The 26,044-nt window shown below is 42.9% G+C and overlaps 1 protein-coding gene across 1 annotated transcript; it reads left to right on the forward strand.

Moving 5' to 3' along the window:
* The first annotated feature begins 851 nt into the window (after positions 1–851).
* Positions 852–16,482, forward strand: NOM1 (nucleolar protein with MIF4G domain 1). Its single transcript, XM_075706133.1, is given in 13 exon segments — positions 852–876; positions 879–1,161; positions 1,163–1,754; positions 2,912–3,036; positions 3,996–4,191; positions 6,219–6,542; positions 7,070–7,180; positions 8,427–8,594; positions 9,206–9,327; positions 13,810–13,942; positions 14,313–14,444; positions 15,171–15,280; positions 16,305–16,482. Coding segments are annotated over 13 exon segments (2,499 nt in total).
* Positions 16,483–26,044: the final 9,562 nt, after the last annotated feature.

Below are 26,044 nucleotides of genomic sequence, written 5' to 3' on the forward strand. Positions count from 1 at the left end.
GTAGTGAGGTGGGTATTGGTCTCTTCTCCCAAGTAGCTAGTGATAGGACAAGAGGAAATGGGCTTAAGTTGCGCCAGGGGAGGTTTAGGTTGGAAATTAGGAGAAATTTCTTCACGGAAAGGGTAGTCAAGCATTGGAACAGGCTGCCCAGAGAGGTGGTGGAGTCACCGTCCCTGGAAGTGTTCAAAAAACGAGTAGATGTGGCACTTTGGGACATGGTTTAGTAGGCATGGTGGTGTTGGGTTGATGGTTGGACTGATGATCTTAGAGATCCTTTCCAATCTTAATGATTCCTAGTTTTACTTTCATTAAAAAATTAATCCAGCCACAAGGCCAGGAAACATGAAATTAATTATTCCTCTACCCTTAATTGGTTTAGTGGTGGACTTGGTAATGTTAGGTTAATGGCTGGACTTGATGGTCTTAAAGGTCTTTTCCAACCTAAACGATTCTATGATTCTATGCCTGGGCCCGTGGGGGGGAGGCCAGGGGCGCTGACGTCCCTCAGCTCCTGCGGCCTTGCGAGGCGTTCGCGAGAGCCTCGTGCCCAGGGGGCCTTAGGGCCTTGTGACCGCAGCCAGGGCTACGAGGGACGGATTGTTCCAGTCCCTTCTGTAAGAAGAGCGACAAGCCTTACATTTCCTTAAATATATTTTAAAAAAAAGAGGAGATCTCAAGGGATTTAGCGGCTTCGGTACGGGTTTCAAGCGAGCTCCAGCCCGCTGGGGACCGTCTCCTGGTTGGAACGGGTGATCTCAAAGGTCTTTTCCAACCGAAACGATTCCCTGCTCCTCGCCAGAGCTGGGGCCGCCCCGGCGGCCAAGGCCCAGCAGGGGGCGCTGCTGCCCGAAATGGCGGCCGCGCGGCGGAAGAGGAAGGTCGGCTCTTCCCCAAGATGGCGGCGCCCAGGCACGGCGTGGCCGAGGGGAAGATGAAGCGGCCGGCGGCCGCCCGCGCTCGCCGCGGCGGGAAGCTAGACAGGCTGCGGCAGGCGGTGCAGGACTTCGTGCAGGCAGCCGGCGACCAGCCGCCGATGCCCCTGCTGAAAGACTCGGCGAGGCAGAACCGCAGGAGCCGCCGGGAGGCGAGGAAGGAGAAGCGCAGGCTCAAGCGGAGCCGCCGCCGCCACCTCCAACGCGGGGAGCCGGTGGAGGCCCCCGCCGCACCAGCCAAGCCGGCCCCAGCCAAGCCGGCCCCAGCCAAGCCGGCCCCTGCCGCCCGCCCCGGAGCCCCGGCCTCCCCCGCTGCCGCAGTCGGAAAGCAGCGGCCGGGGCCGGCACCGACGCCCCGCGCCGCCACCCCCCGCCGCCGCAACCGCCTGGGCGCGGAAGCGGGCCCTGCTGGAGGCCAACGAGGAGGAGGAGAAGGAGATCCGGCGCCTGGAGCGGCGGCTGGGGTTCGGCAAGCGCCGCAAGAAGAAGCAGGAGGGGGCCGCGGCGGAGAAGCTGCCGCAGAGCTTACTGCGGGACGGGCTGGGCTACGTGCTGGGCGCCCTGGGCTCCCGGGCCGGCCTCAGCAGGCTGTGCGAGAGCAGCGACGAGGAGGAGGCCCCGGGGCCGCGGGAGAGCCAGCCGGGGCCGCGGGAGGAGGACGAGGAGGACGAGGAAGAGCCGGAGCACGCCTCAGGCCCCTCCGAGGGGGATGATGTGGGAGGACAGTGGGAGAGCGAGAGCTCGTCCTCGTCCCCCGAGGACGGTGGGGTGCCTGAGGCCAGCGAGCCCCCGGGCGAGGAGGAGGAGGAGAAGGAGGAGGAGGTGGAGGTAGGGCGTTCGCCTCAGATAGCGCAAACCTGCTTCTGAAGGTCCATGCCACAACCTGAACGTAAGGCAGAGTTTACGCCAGCCCTGTAAAGCACAGGCGTTTGCTGTCTAGTCAGGCCGTGCAGAGCGTCGTGGGTCAAAAGAGCGCCGGGCCCCGCAGGTGTTGACTCCAAGGCCTGCCGAGCCCGAGGGACAGCTGTTAGCCGGGGAGGGTAGGGTTCCCCCAAGTCAGGGTGCTGGCAGGTAATACTCTGAAGCACAAGGCATGTGGCTTTGTCTCTCTGTACAAGATCAGTAAATAAAAGGAACTACCCCAGCTTTAGAGTTTAAGAACATGATTAAGCACTTCTGCTAAGAGCAAAGAGAACTTATGTTAAAATTACTATCTGTTGCAAACTGAAGTGTTACTTCTGGATGATCCCAGAGGTTCTGCCTGTGCTAGGTCTTGTAGCGTGGGTGGACGCCAAATGGGTTATTTAGCCTGCATGGCACTAACTTAAACTGTTAGTACATCTGCAGCTGATAAAACCGAGACCTAAGATGTCAGATTTTAATAACAATAACTTTAAGAAAATTTCATGTAAAGGGATGAGGGGTTTTGCGGCCGTCAAGTTGATCCTTCCAGTACTTAAAGGGGGCCTACAGGAAAGATGGGGAGAATCTTTTTAACAAGGCCTGTTGTGACAGGACGAGGAATAACGGATTTAAACTGAAGAAGAATAGATTTAGACTAGACATAAGAAAGAAATTTTTTACAATGCGGGTGGTGAAGCACTGGAACAGGTTGCCCAGACAGGTGGTAGAGGCCCCATCCCTGGCAACATTCAAGGTCAGGTTGGACGGAGCTGTGAGCACCCTGATCTGGTTAAAGCTGTCCCTGCTCGCTGCAGGGGGGTTGGGCTGGATGAGCTCTAAAGGTCCCTTCCAACCCAAAGCATTCTATGATTCTATGATTATAAGCGGTAACTTGTTGCATGCTTCTTTTCTGTATGAAGTTGTTCCTTTGGCATTAGTTATTAGATGGTAAAATATATACTTAATTAAAAGTTTGGTATATTTATCTTAAATAGAAATTTAAAACATATGTTTGTGTTCAAATATTTAAGATACTAGTCTCATTTGGTATCTTATCTTACTGTTTTCCTGGTAAGAGTCATAATCACAGTGCTACAAAGTATGTTCCCCCTCAAGTAAGGAAAGCTCAGGAGACGCTAGATGACAAGAAAAGAGAAGAATTGGGAAGACTGAAGAAAATGGTGAATGGTCTCATTAATAGGTAATGTAATAAGGAAAGTCATTAATCGTTCTGGTTCGATGTGACAGTGTTCATCATTCAAAGAAAAGTGGCAAGGATGTGACTTTTCTCTTCACAAACTGATTTTAAGTTGGCAATCATGTCTGCTATCCTTAATAATAATTATCTTTGTTGATATAAATTCTTCAAAGTTGGTCATTACAGAAGTTGAAAAATCTAGAAAATAAATTTAAGATTGGGCTGAATTCCACACAGCAGTTGCCTGCAAGTGCTAGGTATAATTCACTCTGTCGGCTGGAGTATACCTAGAAAAAAACCTCGTAGTGTGAGTTATAACTCCCCAAAAAACCCCATTATTTTATTTTTTTAATTAAATAAAATTAAATTTCTCCAGCACTGCAACTGAGGAGGAGCAACACTTCATAGCTTAAAGTACTGAAGAACAGAGAAAGTAATTAACACTTTCACATGTTTTAATTTTAGAGTATTTTTAAAGTAAGAAATCTGCTGGCATTTTCTTTTATCTATGTTATCTGTAAAATGCAGACTACAGTATGCAGTGTGTTCAGTTGCTTAGAATTTGATACACCTTACATGTTAGAAAATAAGGTATTTTCATGCTTAATTTCTCCAAAGACTGTGATGTGCCATAGTTATGACTGCTAAGAACAAAGTCTGTTTTCTTAATAAATCTGTTCAATGTGACAGTAAACATATTGACAGTGCTTTGTAAATGATGCTGCTAACCTGTTTTTACATTATTTAAAAAAAAAAAAAAACAGAATTAAATATATGTTGTATTTTTTTAGTTTAGTGAACACTGCAAAATACAAAAGGTCCATTCCAGTCATCTTTTCAGTCTTTCTTCTTAAGCTAAGCTAGTTTCTCTAAAAAGAATAGGTTGGTTTTTGGGCAAATTGAAAATTGTGGAACCTTGTAAAGAGAAGAAAATGTCAACATTGGGTTTTGTTTCTCAATAGGTTGAGTGAACCGAATTTGTCCTCCATTAGTGGACAGATGGAAGAGCTCTACATGGCCAACAGCAGAAAGGACATGAATGAAACTCTGACAGATATTCTCATGAATGCTTGTGTTACTGCAGTTGCCATGCCTGCAAGGTTGATGATGGAGCATGTCCTTTTGGTCAGCATTCTTCATCATAATGTAGGAATTGAGGTAATTCTTGTGGTTGGGACTAATTTTGTTTAATACTACGTGTTGTAGAGTGTTTTTCTTGATATTTTGTTTGAATTGCCTTTTAATTTTTGATTGTGTGTCACTAAAAAGCATCTCTAGTTGAATTTCATCAGTATTGGTAGTTTATTTGCTAGGTGTCCACAAGTGAAAGGGACCAAGTCTGTTGCTTTATCTCATTTCTTCCGTGAGTTACCACTGGTCACTTATACAAAAACATCATTTTTTTTCATCAAAATCTTTCTGCATTGATAAAACTGAATTTTTTAAGCTTCAAGTTTTCTTCTCTTCAGTTACACTAATCAGTTTCTGTTCTCTTGGGTATATGAGGGTATTGTTCTTGAAGGATGTGTATCCAGATAAGGAAAGCACTGCAGTTACAGAAATCCTTTTACATCAGTGGAAAAGCCCAATCATGCAAATTATCAGTGGAATTAACTAGGTATATCAATGACTCCAGATGATAAAAAACTTAAAAAAGCATGGCAGATTTTTGGAGGGTATTTTTGTGTTTTTAAGCCTGACGAAGTAAATACTTCATAATTATTTCTTGCTTACTCTTAAGAAGAAGCTACTAATGTCAAAGGGAATATTTGAGCTAATTTCACTGAAATGACTCAGAAAACTGAGGTGTTCCAGCACAATTTTCCCGTCAAGTTACATTTTCTTTCTACAAATCGGTGCAAAAGATATACGGATGCACGTTCTTCAGTTTGTCATATAGTGACCTGAATGCTGTCTCTGAAACCATATTAAATATCAGATGGATGCAATTAGAGCAGTTTCCTCCATGCAGCCTTGCCATTAAACTCTTTTTTGTTTCTCTTTGCTGCTTGAAAGGCAGTTCTGACTGCAAATATAACGTAATATTACAATGCTGTTTTAAGAAGAGAAATGCAGTCTTTTGACAAGTTGAAACTTTGCAAAATACCTAGTGATAGGTTTTGGATATAGATACAATAACAGGTATTAAAGGTAGATGATATCCAGGCTGTCTTCTGTGCTACTGACTGTTACACAGCATCTTTGAATCTGACTGTAGTATACTTAAGTACACTATAAAGCCCCGTTGTCTTTTCTGTGAAATAAATGTAGAATATGCATTACACAAAAGTGTGATAGCACAGCTGCATTTAAGATTAGTTTGAGCAACGCAGAAGTTGGGATTCCAATAGCTGTGTTTATATGTTTGTGCAATATGGTCATTGGATAGTTAAAACCCGGGCTGGTCAAGGCTTATAATGCAAGTCAGTACTGCCACTGGGACTTCTGGTTTTCATAAGAACAATTAGCAAATGTTAGCACCATAATAATGGTGGGGGGGTCTTGTGTAGCAGTAATGTGTTCATTACCTACCTGTATTTTGGTATGCTTTCTGATTCCAGTCTTTAGCATCAGTTCTCTCTTCACAAATATAGAGATTCCAAAATATCTTTTCCCAACTGTACCACTGACAAATGGCTAAGACTTAATCCTTACTTCAAAATCGGCCTAAGCTCATGCTCAGCAACTGTGAAAACTTGGTATGTTGGGGGTTGGTTTACAATATTATTTTTTACCCTGCTGTTAAGCATGTTCTGGAATGCTGAACTCTCTGATGCATTGGGTTTTTGACATGCAGCTTTTACTGGATGAATGACTAGCAGTAACAGCATGCTAGCCTGACAGCTGGGAAGATGCTAATATGTGTCCATGAAAATTACGTAAACAAATTCTGATGTATGTGTACTGTAAGTTCATGACACTTGCTTTTCTTGCACAGAACTTAAAAGGCCACTGGATGGCATATATGAGGTGTAAATAACATATACTTTAAGAAAATGTCAGGCCACTTAGATATTTGTATATGTAAATGTAGAACATCCATATTGGTTGAGAGGAGCAACAATATTTCTTTAAAATTAATAGTGGCAGTGCCCCAAAAATGAATGTTTTACAGATGTCTTTAAAATCTTACTTACGGTTAACTGCTGGATTATTTCCCCTCCCCTTAATGGGACTATTGCCAGGTCGGTGCTCACTTTTTGGAAGCCGTGGTGAAGAAATTTGATGAACTCTGTAAAAGTGATGCTGAAGGGAAAGAATGTGAAAATCTGCTTGCCTTGATTGCTCATCTGTATAACTTCCATGTGGTTCATTCCCTGCTGATCTTTGATATTCTGAAAAAGCTTGTTAGTACTTTCACTGAAAAAGAGATTGAGTTGATTTTGTTTCTTCTGAAAAACGTGGGCTTTTCCTTAAGAAAAGATGATGCATTGGCTTTGAAGGAACTGATCACTGAAGCCCAGAGGAAAGCAAACACAGCGGAGAAGAAACTTCAGGATCAGACTAGGGTATGTGTGTGTGTGTTTTAAAAGATTTTCTGTTCTGTTTGAATAGACTTTAATAAACACTTGGATACATACGTTAGTTTACCAAGATGTTTTCTGCTACACTCTATTTAGATTCTAAGCTGCCATTAGTGTTCAATTGTTGCATTCAGTTATTTGCATTCTTCTTGTCTTTCTCCATTAGTTCTTAGGACACAGACACCAAAATGCTTGTCATGGTTGAGACTAGGACTGTTTTGTGTCTTATGCAATGGGTAGTGCTTCTGTTTCATGATACTCCGTACACTTCAAAAAATGGTCACAGAAGCATGGTGTTTAGCAGATTAAGCTTTGAACTGAAGCTTGAACTCAAATGAATATAATAGCAGTTAAAGTAAATGTCCTTCTCTGTATTCATGTAATCTAAATTTTGATGTATATTGGCAGCTGAGCTGCTTATTCTCACGGAATAGTAATTTCAAAGTACACTCTCTGCTTTATTAAAGAAACTCACAGCACATAATCAACAGAAATATTTCTTTTCCCAATAGGTTCGTTTTATGCTAGAGACTATGTTGGCACTAAGGAATAATGACATGCGTAAGATTCCTGGTTATGATCCTGAACCAGTTGAAAAACTCCGCAAATTGCAAAGAACACTGGTGAGATCTTTCTTGACATTTGTAGTATAGCTGTTCTTAAACCAGAAGTAATTATTTGTATTGTACGTTGGCTTGATGAGCTATAGTATTTTTTAATTCATTTAACAGTCTGAAACTCTTGTGGACAAAAATCACTTCTTAAATCGTTAAGTGTTATCTCTTGTGTCCAGCTTCAGTCAGCAGTCAACCAGCCTTCTGCAGAACAGTTTGAGAAAGGGCATATACTTAGCCAAAGACTTTGCCTCAAAGTTCTATACTTGAAAAAGAGGTTGTGGGGTGTTTAATGATAGTCCAGAAGAAATGAGTCATTATGGCAAGTTCTTTTTTCCATAGATTTTGGATACCGGCACCTGGTCCTAACTTCACCAGAATTATTTTGGAAGTCTAACACTTCTGAAAACCTGATGTTTTTTCTTTCTTGTTTTTTGGGGGTGTTTGTTGTTTTTTTTTTTCCTGCAGAGAGAGGGCAGTTTCTCTAGAACAACCCAGTATAAAATGCATGAAAGTAATTGTCTCTTTGGATTGAGAACTCTGGTTTTAGAGTCCCTGTATCTCCAACCTGAAAATTACACTACTTGTCTACAACACCTAGAGCATCTTACTTTTCAGAAATTTGTAAGTGCAGGATGTGCACAGCAGTGATAATAGGCCAGGCAAAAATAAGCTAGGTAACCGAGTTCTGTACAATTTCTTCTCTTAATTTTCGCAGTCCTCTAAGTATACTTCTAGCCTCTTTTGTTGAAAATTCTTATTTTGTTTGAAGAGTTTAAACTTTTTGTTGTTTGAATTGTACAAAACTTAAGGCAGTTTGTCATGTAATTTTATTTGATCACAGGTGTTCAAAAGGAGAATCATGACCAGGCTGTAAGATGCTGCAGCTGATTTTCAATGTCAGCATCAAGTCTGAATTCTAATAAAGTTTTATGGTTGGAAGATGGCTACTTTACAATTGATTGTCCCTTTTTTAAAAATAAAAAAAAAATCAAGAGCTTCTAAATGTAGATTTAAGCAACTTCTTGTATTTGAGAAATCAGAGCATATGGGAAATTGGTAAATTCTTTTCAGGTTGCTGACTGAAACTAAAGGTTGTGAGGGGGAAACGTGAAGACCTTTATGGAGATTAAGTTAGTTTTAGAGTAATTTTAAGTCATTAAAGTATTTGTTGTTTTCCTTTTCTTTAAAAAAAAACAAAAAGAAAGCTTCAAATAAAAGCTTTTGGGGATTTTCTTATATTTTGTTATTCAAGGTTCACAGCAGTGGTTCTGGAAAAGAAACTCAGCTCCGTGTCTCCCTGGAATCTCTCCTCAGTGCTGATCGGGTTGGCCGCTGGTGGATCGTAGGGTCATCCTGGAGTGGAGCGCCAATGATCAATGATACAAACAGCAAGACTCAACAAAAACTGCATATAGGAAAGGTAAATCCAAGCAGTGCCAGTTATAAATCTAAGTGTGTGTGATCTTTTGAATATTCTTCATACAGGTGAAGAAGTTCATTTCAGAGCCCACCAAAAAACCTTCACAGACTCTGTAAGAATAAGCTTTTGGACTGTAAATTCTGCTCTTACATTTTTCAAAATGTACTCATGCGCTTCATAAAAGCTGTTACTAGAAATATTATGGTATAGTTTGGGTTTTTTCTTACTCTGTGGAATTGCAAAAGTAACTTGTTATGCAAGTGGAAGAAGAGACTTGACCTAAAGTGGATTTGCTACTATCAATTCTGACAGGCAGTGTTGTCTGTCTGTGGGTGGCATATATCTAAGCTGATTCTAAAAGTAGTGTGGTGAGATGGTTGTGGTGACTTATATTAGAGAAGCATGTCTTACATTTTAATTGTGCCAATAATTTTTATTTTCCTAGTTGAAAAAGCTCCTGATGATGCCTGTGCCTCTGGACAAAAGCTCAGGACCTTTGGATTGATGCTTCATAATGGAGATTTTCATTAATAGTCTTATTAGAGGCTGCACAGAAATAGCTTTCTTAAAGCAAGCATAAATAAAGTAGCATTTAATTTTTTTTTTTTCAGGTGAGTTCAAAGATACTGGAGCTTGCTCGTAAGCAGAGAATGAACACTGATATCAGGAGAAGTATTTTTTGTGTCTTGATGACAAGTGAAGACTTCCTGGATGCCTTTGAAAAGCTTCTCAAGTAAGTACAGACTATCACAGAAGATAGCCCAGAACTAAAAATAGCATTAGCTGGATTGGAAAAATAACATTGCTGGTCTGGGCTTAAGAGTATTTAATTAATAATACAATTAAGGAAGTGCATAGCTAGGGATCCACATAGGGTAAAAGGGTAGGAGAGGGAACAAAACCCTGGTGTAAGGACTCGTAGGGGGCAGGCAGAACTGACTGGCAGTTGAGGAAAGGAGTAGCCCCTGTTGTTGTCGCTCATGTCTATAGCTGTGATTTACAGCATCCGTTGACTTAAGAAGCCTGTATCTTTTTGCATTGAAGATGCGCATCCCGGTCTAGCGGATGGAAGTCTGTTGCAGCCTTGCTTCCTTACAGAGGCAGACCAGAAGCCCCTTCAGAACATCTTGGTTTTGTCACTGGATTTCCATACAACTGGATTTCCATACTACTACTCCATACTGCTGGATTTCCATACTACTAACTACTGTTAAGCCATCTTGTAGGTCTCCGTCCGTACTTGCATGACCCGCTAGTGTTCTAGCACCTCTGCTTCCCTGTTGCAGAATTTATTAGCTTTGGATTTGCTCCAGGGTCACATTTCATGTTAAGACCAGTTTCCTTACCACTTGGCAAACAGATCTTTAGACGAAGATGTGATCAGGTAAAAGCTCAAATTAAGCTGTTCTTTGTGTTTATTAGAATATTAATTGTAAGCCTATAGTAACTGGGAGGGGAGAGATCAGCCCTGAACTTTTCTATTGCAGCCTTGTAATTCAAGGGAATTGTCTTACCAGGATGGCATGCAATTATTTAATTTGCTAACCAAACCAAAACAGAGTTTGTAATAAAGTCAACTAATATTTGATTAAATGCCACTTCTGCAAAACACAGCTTGGATTTAAGACTGTGATGGAGTCATTCCAATATCTTAATATGGCCTGTTCAATTAAAAGAAATTAGCTGCTGCTGCTGCAGTTCTTGCCAAGACCTGGTAGTTCAATTTGCAAATTGATCCTTGACTCTCATCCATGCTATTTAAACTACTATACAAATCTGTATACATACAGGCTTGGCAGAAAAAAGTCTGCAGATTGCCTGGTGTGTGTTGATACTGGTTTTTATACAGCAAACTCAGAGAGAGGAATTCTCAAATTTGCCCACATTTGGCAGAGTATAATGGAAAGAACACAGAATTTTCAGTGAAGGAATTGACTTTAATGTGAACATGCATTCCAGAATGTGTGGGAATTTATATTCGTATGTTTGATGTCGGTCTCCTGAGGAAGAGCCTGAGAAATACATAAAGAAATATTTTAACTGTGTTTATTGATTCATCTGCTGCTAGATCTCTGGCAGAGTTGAGGTGTGGTTAAATGGTAATTTAAACCATTTTAAATCCATGCTGCTGTAGTTCTGCTTGTCTTGCTCCTCTTCACATCAAAAGAAAGTAATTAGTTTGAAGCCAGAACAGCTCCCTGAAGTGGCTCAGCTTGTGATTGCAAAGTGTCAATGTAAAGGGAGGACTGGGAACATCACTGGAGACAAAGAGAAGAGAGTGAGACTTGATCTATTTTGTCAGCTGAAAGGCCACACCTCCTTCACAAACCACAGATTCACATATGAGGAGGAATGAATGCTGCTTAAGTTTGATGAAGAGGCAATTTCTTACGCTGTTTCATAGAGATGAAGAATTTGAGAAACTTTACATCTCACAAAAATTGAAACTTGTAAAAGTCTTAGATATACTGTTGTTGTGTGGTGTGTAATTCAGGATAGCAAGTATGTGACTGTATCTACTAAAATCATTTGAACTGACTTTTAGAAGGTGGGTTTGAGTATTGCTGTGTTTGATCTAAAGACAATGATAGTCTTGGGCTTCAGCTGATGATAACTAACCTACGTTGAGGCAGACTTCTGCTGGTGATAAATAATCTGCTTCAGAGGCAATTATCCCATATATAGGGGGAAAATCTTAAAGTGATCAAGACATACAAGTCCATGGGAATATTGTAACTCATGAATGATTTAATAGGTGAGATGGTTGCATATTCTTTATCTAAGATTATCAGGCTTATGAAATCTGTACAGGTTTATGATAAAGCTCAGCAGTGAAAGACAATCTTGACTCTTAAATTTAGATGTTTGGGAATGCTAGGTCTGAAAAGAGAAAATACTGCTAGGTCTGTGAAGAAGTGAAGGTACAAACGAAATTGAACATCCAGGTGCTGATTTACCCGGTTACAGCCATCTGGCAACATGAATATTTCCTAAATGAGCAAGTCGTGATAGAAGTTCAGAGAAGGGCAACGAAGCTGGTGAAGGGTCTGGAGCACAGGTCTTATGAGGAGCGGCTGAGGGAACTGGGGTTGTTTAGCCTGGAGAAGAGGAGGCTGAGGGGAGACCTTATCGCTCTCTACAACTACCTGAAAGGAGGCTGTAGTGAGGTGGGTGTTGGTCTCTTCTCCCATGTAGTTAGCGATAGGATGAGAGGTAATGGGCTCAAGCCGCGCCAGGGGAGATTTAGGCTGGAAATTAGGAGAAATTTCTTCACGGAAAGGGTGGTCAAGCATTGGAACAGGCTGCCCAGAGAGGTGGTGGAGTCCCCATCCCTGGAAGTGTTCAAAAAACGGGTAGATGTGGCACTTGCGGACATGGTTTAGTAGGCATGGTGGTGTTGGGTTGATGGTTGGACTGATGATCTTAGAGATCCTTTCCAACCTTAATGATTCCTGGTTTTTACTTTCATTAAAAATAATCCAGCCACCAAGCCAGGAAACCTGAAATTGCTAGTCTACCCTTAATTGGTTTAGTGGTGGACTTGGTAATGTTAGGTTAATGGTTGGACTGGATGATCTTAAAGGTCTTTTCCAACCTAAATGATTCTATGATTCTATTCTATGATTCTAAGTGATGATGAAAAAGGAAAAGGAGAGTGTGCCAAATTAGTGATTGCAATGTAACTTGACAAGTCATCTACTAAATATATGTCCGGTGGCTGAAAATCTGTATTTTTTAAAAAAAACTTTTGTTGCTCTGTAATAAAATGAGATAGAACTTGGCTGATGGGAGAGCAAGTGAATTATATCACCGACATGCACTTATACTTACTGCTGGTCTCTTGGAGAAGCGGACTTTGAAGTTTTCACCACTCATTAGCTATCAGCCTAGAAATCATCCCAGATTTTCATATTTTAAAACCTTAAATTCTTGGGGGTTTTGGCTGAAAGACAGTATTTTCTGTGTTAATCTGGTATGTGTCTGTGATCAAATGCAATGGCAGATGTCTGGAGGTGTATACAAACGAGGGATATTAGACTCAAGCAATGACTAACTGTACTCTACAGACTGTAGAGCAAGTTCCAGTGGAGTCAAACTTAGTTAGAAAATACACTTGAGTTATACTAATGCCGTATGAAACTTGAGCTTGAAACAATGAAAAGAATTTTGTTTGACATTTTTCAGATTATAATACGAAGCATTTTTCATTTTAATTGGTTTTAATGCTGCCAAGCATTTGGCAGCCCTGGAAGCTAAATCATATTATTCACAGAACAGGTGCTTTGCGAGTTAGTTACCATTCCCTGCCAAAGCGTCTCAGCCCTCTTTTAGACTGGTCAGCTGTTCAAGTTGGGAAGGCTGTTCAGTCCTTGGCCTTTATGCTGAGGTCGCCGACATAAGTACTCATTGATACTGACTGTTTTCTTCAGGCTTTTTTTTTTTTTAAGGTAGGTTGAAATCACTGACTGCATCCTCTTAGGCTACTGTCAAACAAGTATTATGTAGCATGGAGTTGACCTAGAGATGAAAAGATTCTTATCACCAAGTAGGAAAAATATCTTAAAATATTTTCTTATCCCTAGTAAATACCACAGAAGTGAAGGGCCCTGGACATGTTTCTCTGGATAGTCTTACACTGATCCAAAGGCTGTTTTTCCTTTATGACCATAGGTACAAGTGTGAGATAACCGCAACAGGGGCCTGCAGTTCTTGTTTTGCTATTTAACCTTTGTATCAATACACCATGCAGCAACGCTTGCTGCAGCACTGCTGCTACATTCAAAGGCACAAGACTCAGTGATGACAGGGCCCTCTCCTCTGTTTTTCTTCATGGAGAGCTACAAACATGGAGTGGGCTACCTTTCCTTCCCCGGAGAGTAATCATACTTGTATCATTCCATTTCTGTCTGTCTGAGGTTTTGCTTTTGCAGCCACTCCTTTAACACCAACAATACCGTAGCATTTCCATATTGCCATACCAGCATACTGGTTTAGCCCACAGTCTTAAAGGTTTGAGTCCATCCAGTGTTTTAAAGACTTTGTAAGAACTTCCTAACAAGTAAAATTTAATGTGGTGGTTGGAGGGTTTTGTTTTTTGGTTTTTGGTTTTTTTTTTTTTTTTTTAGTATTGCTCTCGCATGTTGACTGTAGCTCTTACTTTGTGGCAGTAATTTTTTCCTTACTAAATTATTCTCATTCTCTTGCTAAATTTTAGGCTTGGACTGAAAGATCAGCAGGAGAGAGAAATTGTTCATGTTATCGTTTACTGCTGCTTACAGGAGAAGACATATAACCCCTTCTATGCATTTTTGGCTAACAAGTTTTGTGAATGTGAAAGACGATTTCAGGTGAAGGAAAATCTGTTTCTACTTTTTTTTTTTAGTGTCATTATTGTGGTTAGGAAGACAGTTATTAAATACCTGAGAATGGATGCATGCCTGTTGAGATCTTGATCCTGAGGAAAAATTCTGCTGGTGCAGCTGTGCATTCAGTAAGGCAAACTCATGGTCAGATATGAATAGGAAATGAAGTAACTGCTGCAGAAGGTTTGCTTTCCTCTGTTTCATGCATTTTAAAAGAATTGAACAATCTGATCAAGCATCTCTGTTAATTAACAGAGGGCTCATAAAGAATAGGAGGCAGAAAGGTTTTGTTATGTCGTTACTTATTTAAATAGTCATTTGATTTGTAGGATTTTTTTTTTCCTTTGACACCTAGGTGACATTTCAGTTTAGTATTTGGGACAAAATCAGAGACTTAGAAAACCTGTCAGCCACTGCCATCTCCAACTTGGTTTCACTGTTGGCTCATTTATTAAGGACAAAATCATTGCCACTTTCAGTTCTCAAGGTTGGTGTGTTTTCTTTTCAAAATATTTCCGTGTTTTCCTTGCATTTGCTAGTTTTATGGAAAATGTATTTTCTCTGTTAGCTAGCTGGTACTTTAGCTGTTTGTGGTCATAACCTAAGACAAAACTTGTTCTAAAATTACCAAATTAATCCCATTAATTACAGTAATGGTATCATTTGAAAAGGGAACCTATGGTGACCCAGGCATACAGAAAGTCTAAAATTCTGTATCTGGAGCAGTTGTAAGATAATTTTATTTCGAGTATCCAGAGTTGGAACTGAGGCCCCTTCATAAACAGGCTTTGTCAGTGGATTCTGTGCTATGCTTTTTAGCTGATGTTGCTTTTTATTAGACCAGAAAGAAATCTACTGGGCACTTGGATTTCAGAATGGGGTGTCCATAGAGTTTTATTAGAAGAATAATTGAACTGTGTTAAACAGGCAGTGTTATGGATTGTCCTAGGTACTTCTGAAGTATTTATCTAATTGAGAAATTATATCTAGTATTCTGGTACTAGTAGACAGGTTATTCCTTAGACACTTCTCTGCTTCCTTATCGGTTGGCTTTTGGAGGCAGTGTTCTCAGCTAATTCTTCTGTGCCAAACTTCAGGTTTGGTATATATGGGAGGCCATTTGGTGTGCTGAAAGCTGTTCATTTAGAAGAGAGTTCAGCTGTTTGAAATACTTGAATTAATCTAATTCTCCCTCTCCCTCTCTCTCCACTAGGTAATTGAATTCAGCGAACTAGATAAACCCAAAGTCCGTTTCTTGCGACAAGTATTAAGCATGCTGTTAATCAAAACAGATGCTGAAGAACTTAGTGACATTTTTGTGAGGTAAGTGATCAGAGAGATCTCCAGGGAACCATTGGTGAGTAGTAATTAAGAAGATAAGAAGTTTGCTTATTTTGTTTGGAATTATACAGTGCCTTTGCCAAAGATCAGCCATCCATCCCTTAAAAAGTAAGCTCATCTGGGTGAGCAGGGGGAAATGTATCGTTTGTTAGTACAGGCTCTGGTATAGATACAGCTGTGAGAAGTGTTATACAAATAAGGCTTTCAGATATTCAATGTGTCATTTTGGTCACAGGATTTTCACGAGCAGAGCTTTGTAATTGCCTGCTTTCCTTATTGCTTTACCACCTGCGTGCAGTGGGATTCACTCTCCCAGCAGTCTTTGCTAGAAGGTATCTTTAGTGTAAGAAGGAAAAATAAAGAAATACTAATGAGGAAAAGGTTTGGGGGATGTTTGGGGGGGGGGGGGGTGTTATATCAACATTGTCTGGAAAATCTTAATTTTATATATGGGACAGGGTTGCTTGGAGAGGCGGGAAAATCTCCATCCTTGGAGATGCTCAGGACTTGAGTGGATAAGACTCTGAGCAACCTGACCGCACCTGGATGTCAGTCTGGCTTTAAACAGGACGTTGGACAAGATGACCTGCCAACATCCTTTCTCACTTAAATTATTCTGTGATTCCATGATTTTGTTGTATTAAGCTTGCAGTGTCCCATAAAGTGAGAAAAAATTCGGTGATGATGTTTCAGCCGTTACACTGTAACACAAGGAAGCTCAAACATGGCGTTTGCCTCGTTCGTTGCTGTAATGTAATTGTTTACATAAAGCAAGTCTAAGGCTCCAATATTCCATTTTATTGTTGAGGATCAATTGTATGTTGAGTGTGTTTGGGCTGTTTGCCAGACCAATGTAGACTTGCTGGTAATTTGAAAGCCTCTTCAGAAAAGCTCCTTTGGGGGTTGGGGGTTTTCCTGCATCTCTGTTTGAAGCAGATAAAGAAAAAATAAGAAACTTCTGAAACAGTAGAAGGCTAAATACTCTTTTTGATCTGTATCTTTACAGGATATCTGACAACCCCAAACTGGGAATGCTACGAGAAGGCTTGAAACTCTTCCTTACCCACTTCTTACTGAAAAATGTACAAGCCCAAAAAAGTGCTGAAGAAGCTAGCTTATTGAAGGAAAGAGTTGAACTAGCGACCAAGGCTTTGCAAGCAAAAGAACCCAAATTGAAGCTGTAGTTCCGTTTTTCTAATAAAACATACAGAAAAACAGTCTGCATGAAGATGCAAAGCTTTATTAGTCTTTCAGACCCAAATAATTGAGAATGAGGAGAGCTGTGTTACTCTGAAGGCTCCGTTTTTTCATGTAAACAGTTACTTTGCTCTACACACAAGTACACGTTTAATTGAAGGTGATACAAGGCCTTTTTGAAGAAAGGGAAAAATGTATTTTTTGTCATGTCCCTTTTTAGTATGAGTACTTCAGGTTGATGGTTAGTGGCTGGAGAAGAGGATGAATTTCTCTCCTATGATACTCCCAGTCAGCAGTAGCATTCTGCATTGCATATTCTAACTTTTTGTTTAAAATAATAGCATAATACTGACCACTGTGTGTTAAAAGAAGCAGCCTTAACCAAAGGCTTTTGATAACTGATCATCGGACTTGCCTGAAGAAACGGCCACTAGATGGCACAAGTACTGGTGAGTCAGTTTTGGAAGAAATCAACTTTTTTCTTAAAGTGTTGAAGTTATCTGCTAATTCTGTGAATTGTTTACCTGACTGTGGGTCAGGAAAAGATCTTCAGTTGGATTCAAAGCTGTAGTAAAACGACTTGAGGATCTGAGTTTGCCCAATTCTATTGGGTTTAGAGATCACAGCATAGATTAATTGCTCTTTTAGCCTGTTTTTTGCAGCTTTAAAATTGGAGTTGCCTAATCACTTGTGTTAGTCAGATTTTTCTAGGCATAAAGGATAACATCAATATGACTCTTTCAATAAGAGAATACCTTCCTTAAGAATTTGCTTGCATTTTCCATTCAGATGTTTAAAAAAAAAAATCACGTACGTTTCTTTCTGTAACACTCAGTGTTAATGGTTTGTTGCTTTTGTCACCTTACCACTACACATTAAACTGCGATTTTTCTAAAGGCTCTGCTGTTTGTATTAGCTTTACTCTAGCTGCCTTGCTAGCTAGACCAGGGGAATGACCTTAATTGGGGGGAGGGAGGGAAGCACTTTCTCACCCGCAATATGCACTGCATCTGCATAATCTACCTGTGCTGGAGCTGCCAGCCCCGTGTCTAGAGCCAGGCTTGCCCTCTGGTGTTCAGCAGCCCGCTCACGGTGCCTCCTAATTGCATTTGGTACCAAATGATCTATTCTGCTGCTTTGGATCTGTCCCTGTTGGGAAAATCTGCTCCCAGTAGGCATCCTCCAGAAGATTTTCATTTCTGCAGCAAGAGAGGTGGACAATTTTTTTTTTTTCAATTTTTTAAATTTTTTAATCAATGAGTTGGATGTAGAATACTCTGCTTGCTCAGTTGTGTAAGTAATGTTTTCAGGTGGCAGAGTGCTTCCCTCAGCAACCAGGGAGGTATTTTTCTCACCTTTTCTCTGTTGAAGAGGACAAGTTGTGGGGAACAAGGTGTCCTGGGAGCAGAGAAGACCCGGTTTCAAAATCCCAGGTTACGCTAGCATGGTAACAACTAACACAGAAGAGATTACTATCAAAAGAACAAAGCAAGATGCTTTCTTCAGCCTGTTTCATACCATTGGCAGCTTTTAAGCGTACAAAACCGGTTATTTCCCCTCAGTTGCATCTTACACGCAACTGACAGAAGAGGAAGAAAATTTAGTGAAGTATTTCTAAAATTCATACCAATTAACAGACGTATGGGCAGCAGAAGAATTTGCGCTGTATTTTGATGGAAACAAAAGTCACAACTTTGAAGAGTGCGTGTAAACAGCTCCCTTGCAAACAACTGCACCAAACCTCGTACTTTAGTTTTGGAGGCTGGATGTGGGAGAAAATCTGCGCAAGCCCCTAGAAACTGGCTGCAGTGGAATGCATGGGACCTCGGTGAGTAAAAATTGCTCCCCCTAGACTGCAGCAGCCACCTAATTAATTACCTTTTTTGCAGGAGTTTAGGTAGACCCAGCATTTCAACGTGTTTGTGGTTTAATAATACGTAAAATGGAAACACATTGCTCTAGCTGGGAGGTTGAGGCAACTTTGTTCCTCGAGATAATTCTTGAAACATCTTCCTTAAATTAAATATGACAGGCTGCCGGTTCCTTCTTTGAATGCTTTGCGTGGTGACCAGAGTTGACCACCCTTTGCTGCCTGTGGGAAGATTGCCTGGTGTTTTATGGGGCTGAGCCTACTCACTTGCTGCAGCTGCCCGAGGCAGTGTGGTGCAGGTGTTGCTATGCAATTAGAGGAGATGGTTTTAACCTTACGCTCTAGAATTACAATTGCTTTTTTTTTTTTTTAAACTGAGACTTGCATTATTTATTATTTATCCCAAAGAGCTAGTGTGTTTTGTTCAAATTTACAGTTATTGGAGCCATTGCTTTGTTTCTGAAGAAAACAGATTTTACCTGCCTGCAGCTTTTACATTTGTCACGTTTATGTATAAACATAAATTTTTTTAAAAACCGGATTTTCAAAGAAAGCAGCCAAAATACACTGCCAGTCCACAGTGCTGTAGTCACGGTACAAGGACAGTTGCTGCGGGCGTTTCGGAGTAAGTCCCCTCCGCTTGCTGTGATTCAGTGAGGGAATAACCGTCAAACAGAAATCTGACAATTCTAAGATAAACATGAATTCCTGAGTCTTGGATCTTGCCACATCTAACAATTTTTGCCATGGTCCTGCTGGCCAAACCACCGCATCTTGACAGAGATGGAAGGCCTGTCGGACTGCGCTGGTGATCTACGTGCACATCTGCAAGCTGTCGCTTCCGTGGTCCGGTCGCATCCCAAGGATACAAAGCACATGTGAAAGGGAAAGCGGTGATTATTTTGTATTTATTTTACATATGTTTGTATTAAATTGTGTATTTATACATCATATTTTTCATAGATATTATATATGTATAAATGTGTGTATATGTATAAATGTGTATATGTTCATAAATGTGTATATATAATATATGTACAGTATATATTATATTTGTAACCCTGGATAACAAACTTGTCACCAGCAAAGCTAGCCCTGCCAAAGTCTCTCCTCCTTCTAGCAGGGCTGTCGGTGCCATGAGCTCTCTCTGGAAGAGCAGCAAGTCCCAATGCTGGTACGCGGCTGCCTGCAACGCTGCACGCGAAGCGCTGGCTGCCGGCAGAGGCTGCGGGGGCAGTTACACCGCGCTTGCAGCCCTTCTGCTTTGTCTGCCGCGGAATAAATGTTCGATAACACAAAATACAGCACGTTGAGACTTCTTCCTGTCGAGTATCAGACTGTTAGCTGACCTCACAACCTCCATGAGAAACATTCCATGATCTTTCCAATAAGAGAGATGCCACTTAAAATGTCCAAAATTCTTCCATAAAGGAGGTTTGGGGGAGTTACTACTTCAGGAGCAGAAAAAAAGCTTTGAACTGGTAAAAATACACTACGCTGGAAAACCAAGCAGCTATGGTTGCAACACTAATCCTCACGCCTGACAAGGCAGTGGAAAATACGGCGTGCTTTGCTTTAGATGCATTTAACTAAAAGGCAGATGTTTGATTTTTTTTAGCTATACAGCAGAAGATTTCAATTCCCCCGTTAAACAGCACTATCCACTCCCAGCTATTATCACGGTTTCAATTTTTGTTTTCTTTTAAGCTGGACAGCGATGTTTTAAACTTTCTCTGTTTTCTGTATCAAAATTAACAGAGCAGTAAAGTCTGGTTTTTAGCTTTGGCCAGAGTGTTACGCTGATAAATCATACGCAAGTCCTTTTGGCAGGGTTTTAACACCGCACCTGAATGGGCCAAGTATCTGCAGGGCTTTTTTAACTTGACGTTTTTCCATTGTCCTGCACACCGGGGATGACGGGTTGATATCGGTCGTGTTCCGAAAGCGCAGACGCAAGCAGGTCTGCCCTGCCTCGCGCTAGCGAAGGTGTGCAACCCAATACTGTACTTAAAGCACATCTGGGATCGTTTGATTCACATTGTTCTACGGGTGAACTTTGCACGTGAGAAGTTACAGCCCGGCAGCAGCGCGGTGCCAAATGTGCGCGACAGTGCTTTCAGCTTAATAAATACGCAAGTGGCAACCCTAATACTCAAATTTTTGTTGCGTGGAGTGTAATAGCAGCTTCGTGCCTGGCTGCGTCCCGTGTGTGCAAGAATCTACGGGATTTTTTTCCTGCAGTAGATGACGCACTTTTGTTTTCAGGAGACAATTTGATCCGTAGGGTCGCTTTTCTAAAGGCAGGGTGTAAGTTTTACCCGAGACTTTTAGGGTTGGACTGATTTCAGGAAATTGTAGGCAGAGATAAGACTCTTTTACCATATGCCACTTTTCGTGATTTCATCTCCTGGAGGAACTTCGCCTTCCAGTAAAGCTTAATTTACCATGAGGCCCGCAGGTATGGACATCACAGCTGCCCATATAAAACAGCTGTGCTATCCTCAAATTCTGGTGCAAGGTGCAGCCTTGCTTTAAAACTAATCACAGCAGCCTTCCACTGATTGAAATGCATGCACAATTCAGAATCGGATATCACGTGGTTTCCCTAATAACGCTTTAAGGAAATGAAATGAGTGTCTATCGAGAATAAGTTTAGGAAGAGCCAGCTGGCACCAAATATTCCTTAAAACTCATGTCCTAGGATAAAACAGCTCACACACTGAAACCGGCTCATTTTGTGCGAATGGAGGACTTCAAAGTGAATACATTAAAAAATGACTAAGTAACGTAACTAGACTGAGAGGTACGCTGTAAGATTGCAAAGAGAGACCTTTTTTGAATAGTTCCTTTAAAGTCTTTTGCCAGTAACAGTGAACTGGTGGTTTCATTTTCAAACGTGAAAGATTTCCAAGCATGACACATTTTTCATTAAAAACTCCATTACGGGCCTTTTACCGTTCAGACGGTAAGAATACCCTCAGATCTCTCTTGGGTGTGCCGGCACTCACAGCCCTGGGGTGAAATAACAGGGAATATTGTTAGGAGGCAGTGAAGCCCACTGCGGGAACAGCCTTCAGTTACAGTCAGGGGAGGGAGCAACACATTTCTCTAGTATAGAGACAATAAGTCAAGGTACACTCAGTGTCACCTTGGGGAAAAATAAGTCATCTTGATTGCATTTTCTAGGCTCGCATCTTATTCACAAAATCATCTCTCCTCCTCAGCCAAAGCTGTATATTCTGGATGGATTTTTTTTTTCCTTACTCTGTAGTACAATTTACCCTTAAAACATTGACTAGATGGTGTTTACTTTCCAAATTCCCTAACTGAATGGTTCGTCTGAAGATGAAACTCAGCCTGTTGGTCTCTTGAAGATTTTTATTACACCAAGGATCATGCGGGTAGTGTGCAGCAGAGATTAGGAAGCAGTGCAGAAAGGCAGGGGCAGCAATTGTGAATCATAAACGTTTCCTACGATGATAAAAGCTGTTGAGGGAGGCTCTAGGGAGCTCTTCACCAACGCTTCAGCATTTGAGCAGCAGGCGATAGGTCGGCTCAAAAGCGGCTGTGGGTTTTGAATCAGTTCATTTTTCTTATCTGTGGTCTAAAAGCAATGTGAGAATCAGATCTGGAGAGACACTAGACCCATCGATATTTCTTGGGCTGCCCTATTCTTGTGAAACCTTACACCAGGTCTGTGAGTTTAAAGGAGCCTTCAGACTGCTGAGGGCTGGAGAAGCAAAGCTTTACTCCTGGCCAGGCTTTTGACACCCTCGCGGATGCGGAGTAGCACTTTCCCTGAAATGGCCTCCTCCAGGGAGGAGCCAGGGCTACCCAAAGGCTGACGTGCAGCTGTCGGAGGCACTGGATTAACAGGTTTTGCAGAAGAGGACATTAAGCTTTTTCAACATTATCCCATATTCCTCTGCTGCTAAAATCCACCCTCAAATGTAACCTCTAGATGTATTTCTCAGTCCTAAAGATGAAGATCTGGAAGCATAAAGGAGTGAGGGTTTCAGGTGTCTTGCCATCCTCAGCTGATGAAAGAGCTTTCTTCCTCCCATCCCCAAAGCAAAGAGCATCCATAAGGATCTGTAGTAATGAGAGAGGTGTCCTCTCTGGGCAGCTTCAGGATCAACAGAATGGGAGATCTTTTTTGTGGTGCAAGTGCCAGCTACCGGCACGGTGCCGGAGCTCCTGCTCCCTGGGGGTGATCCAACTTCCGACACCTAGGCTGGCCTTCCCACCTCAACGTGACTCCGTGCTCCCTGCGAGTGAACAGGTCGCACGCTCGTCTCCTCGCTGTCCGACAGCCGGGGAACCAGCACGCAGGCACTTCGCCTCATTTACCCAGGAAATCTGCAGGAGAAGCGCGAGATGAACTCACACCCCAACCCACCCACCCACGCGTTTCAGTGGCACAGTCGGGGTCTCTCTGCCCCGCTAAAACCCCCATCATGGGCTCTCCATCACCTGAAACCTGCATTACACTGAACAGCGTCTGATCTCGGGCTGAAGACGGAAAATGTGGATGAAATTTATAAGTTTTATTACAACAAACCATATACTTACACAGCTGTTGTTCCAGCTCCCCCATAGTCATTAATACTGGCCATGATCCTTTCATCAGAGGTCTCCAAGGCACACGAAAAGGCAAAAAAGGTGGGAAGACCAGCTGTTTCATGAGGTGGAGGCCAAAGAAAGGTGCACATATTGTCTAAGCAAATTACCTGCAGAATGGAGCTGAGTGCCACGATGCTCCGGGCAGGAGCACAGCGGCGGCAGATCACTGCCTCGCATCGCCTGAACCTGCTTCTCCCGGCACCCTCAGCTCAACCTCACAAGACCATGTGAAATGCTCATACTTATCTTAAAAATCCTCGGGCCTCAGTCAGGCCCTTCAGAAGAGTTGGGGGGCTAAGAGCATAGGAGGGCTGAAGGTAGTCGAGAAGATCCCTGAAAGAGGGTGAGCGCCGCAGCAGGAGCTGGGAAGGGAGAAGGAGGCAGCAGAGACAGCAGGAACCACTGGCTGACACTGCTGAAGTGTCATCTTAATTATCCCTGGCAAAAGAACAGTGATTAACATCAATGACTGTGGACAACCTTTATGTAATTACTCATTAACATTTCTAAAATTGCACCTAGCTGCTACAGCAATACATGCTTTATAGATTCATCATGTTGAAGTCCAGAAAGAATCATTAGATCGTCTATGCAGACCTCTGCGCATCGCCAGCCGCTGTTACACTGCAGAAATTAGCGCCGGTGGCGGCTCGGCGGCTTGCGCTTGGCTTTCACGTACTTTCCAGAAAGGGCATCCGGGGATAGCGAGCGATGGACGAGCTGCCCCAGCCCCTGAGATGTTGTTCTAAATTGGGATCGCTCCCCTGCCCCATCCCCAGGTTAAAATCCATGCTGGCTGCCTTTCTTTTGCGTTTATGGAAGCGGTACCCACAGCCCAGCAGGGCTGGATGGGGACAGGAATTCTCCGTCCCCGTCTCCTCTGTGCGGCAAGAGGGGAGGCAGCCCAATTAGAGGCTTCTGCATTGTCCAGCCGCGCTCCCTCTCCAGACACCGGTCCAACCTGCCAAAAGCTGCCATCAGCCAAGAACGTTAACAGAAGTCCTGTGAATAATAATTTCAAATAATGGATTAATTAGAGGAAATTGTGATCTGCTTGCAAATGTCCTGCAAGCAGTAAAATGGAGCTAAGCCTTCCTGCTACACAATTCATTGCAAGCCACTGGCTCTGCTGGGTTTTACAAGAAGAAAAAGGACGCGGTTCTTCTCATCTACTGATTTTAGAGACCAGTCCCTGTTAGATTTAACCCAGCAAAACCTGTTTCTGTTTCTTTTCCAAAAGGAAGCTGAATGCCAGATTTTGATAGTAGCTTGTGATCAAAGACCAGTAGATAACCACTCTGACCTCCTGCACGTCGCGGGTGATCCCATTTCCATGCAGACACTTCCATTTCCACACAGGGAGAGCCCCAGGACTTCATAGAATCATAGAATCATAGAATCGTTTAGGTTGGAAAAGACCTTTAAGATCATCCAGTCTAACCATTAACCTACACTACCAAGTCCACTCTAAACCAATCAAGGGTAGACTGGACTAAACCATGTCCTTCAGTGCCACATCTACCCCTTTTTTTAACACCTCCAGGGATGGTGACTCCAGTTAAACTAAAGATTTTCAGCCCTCAGGGCAGGGAGAACAAGAGAGTAAATACCTCCCTGGGTCTCTGCCCTGGCAGAGGACTCTTTGGAGGAGCCCTTACAGAACCCTTCACTCCTCAAGGCAAGAAAAATAAAGCAAAAAGTCCCAGAAAAGACAAAACTGCCCAATCTATTGGTCAGGGACAACCCCAGCCCACCGTAGATGTGACCCTGATTGCATGAGCATTAGTGGAAAATAAGAAATCAAACCACTGAGTAACTCCCAGAGTAACGTGCAGTTGGCATTTAGCTCTGGCCACCCACGCCAGCATTTTGGGGGCAGCAGGGCTGTAATCTGGTCACTGCACACAATGCCCAAGGGAGACTAAGGTGCCCCGGGGAGCTTCCTCCCTTCCACCGTTTGTCCCGCGTTGCTGTTCATGGGCTTCAAACAGGCAACCAAGGAGCACCCTGCACATCACAGGAATGATGGATGGATGGTTGAAGAATTAAAAAAACAATGTTTCTACCTTCACAGCTGAAGCACCGTGGGGTTATCCCAGCACCTGCAGCAGGCAAGGGGAAAGTTGGGAAAGAAAGAAGGGAATCTACGCTGAGATTCACTGCCCTGAGGGATGTCTGGTGCCTGAGGTGGCACCTGGGGAACCAACTCAGCGTAGGCCCTGGCAGGGAAATCGGAGCTGGGAGCAGAAATCAGAGCCGGGAAGAATTCACGGGATGGAAGCAGGCGCAGGCAATCCCTTGGGAGCGGTGGGCACGCAACCCTCCCGCTCGCGGCCCCGCAGGCGTAAAGGAAGAGGAGTAAGAGGAGGAGGGAGCGCGGGATGGGGTCTTGCTGAGAACTAGAGAAAAAGCTGACATTAATCCCTTAGTTTTGGATGAGCGTAACAGTTTGGACTTCCGAAATAACCAGCGGTCTTTCTTGGTAGTGAAGCATTTCATTCCCAGCAGTTTCACGGAGCGTTTGAGCGGGATTATATATTTATGGTTTCCCATTTGAAAGACTTTTAGCAGGTTTACCTCGAACATATGGATCCTATTTTGGTTCTTTTGTTTTAGCACTTAATGCTTATGAAATTGCCAGTTAATGACATCCATGCCTAAACCGTGTTGCTTTTTAAAGTAAAATGTCTACCAAAGGTCCGTGTTCATACTTACCACTTCTCAAGTAGAGCAATGAAAGTTTTAAGAGGCTCGTTACCTACCGTGTCTGAGGGAGGGACCCCATCGAATAATGAAATTGCAAACAGGGGCTCGGGTTAAAGCCTCGCTGGCCCTGCCTGTGCCTCTCTGGAGGCAAAGGAGCCCCCAGCACCAGCGGGCACGCTGGGGCCAGGGGGGTCCCCGGGATGCTCAGCCCGGCCTCTGCCCGAGCGGGGCCCGGGGGTGGCGGGGCCGCCTGGGCGCCGCCGGGGCCGGGGGTCCCAGCGCCGGGGTCGGGCGCGGAGCCTCCGCGGGCCGCGGAGCGGGGCCTGGGTGCCAGCGGGCGCCGCGGGCGC

The sequence above is a fragment of the Pelecanus crispus genome, chromosome 2, assembly GCF_030463565.1.
Source record: "Pelecanus crispus isolate bPelCri1 chromosome 2, bPelCri1.pri, whole genome shotgun sequence".
Classification (NCBI taxonomy): Eukaryota; Metazoa; Chordata; class Aves; order Pelecaniformes; family Pelecanidae; genus Pelecanus; species Pelecanus crispus.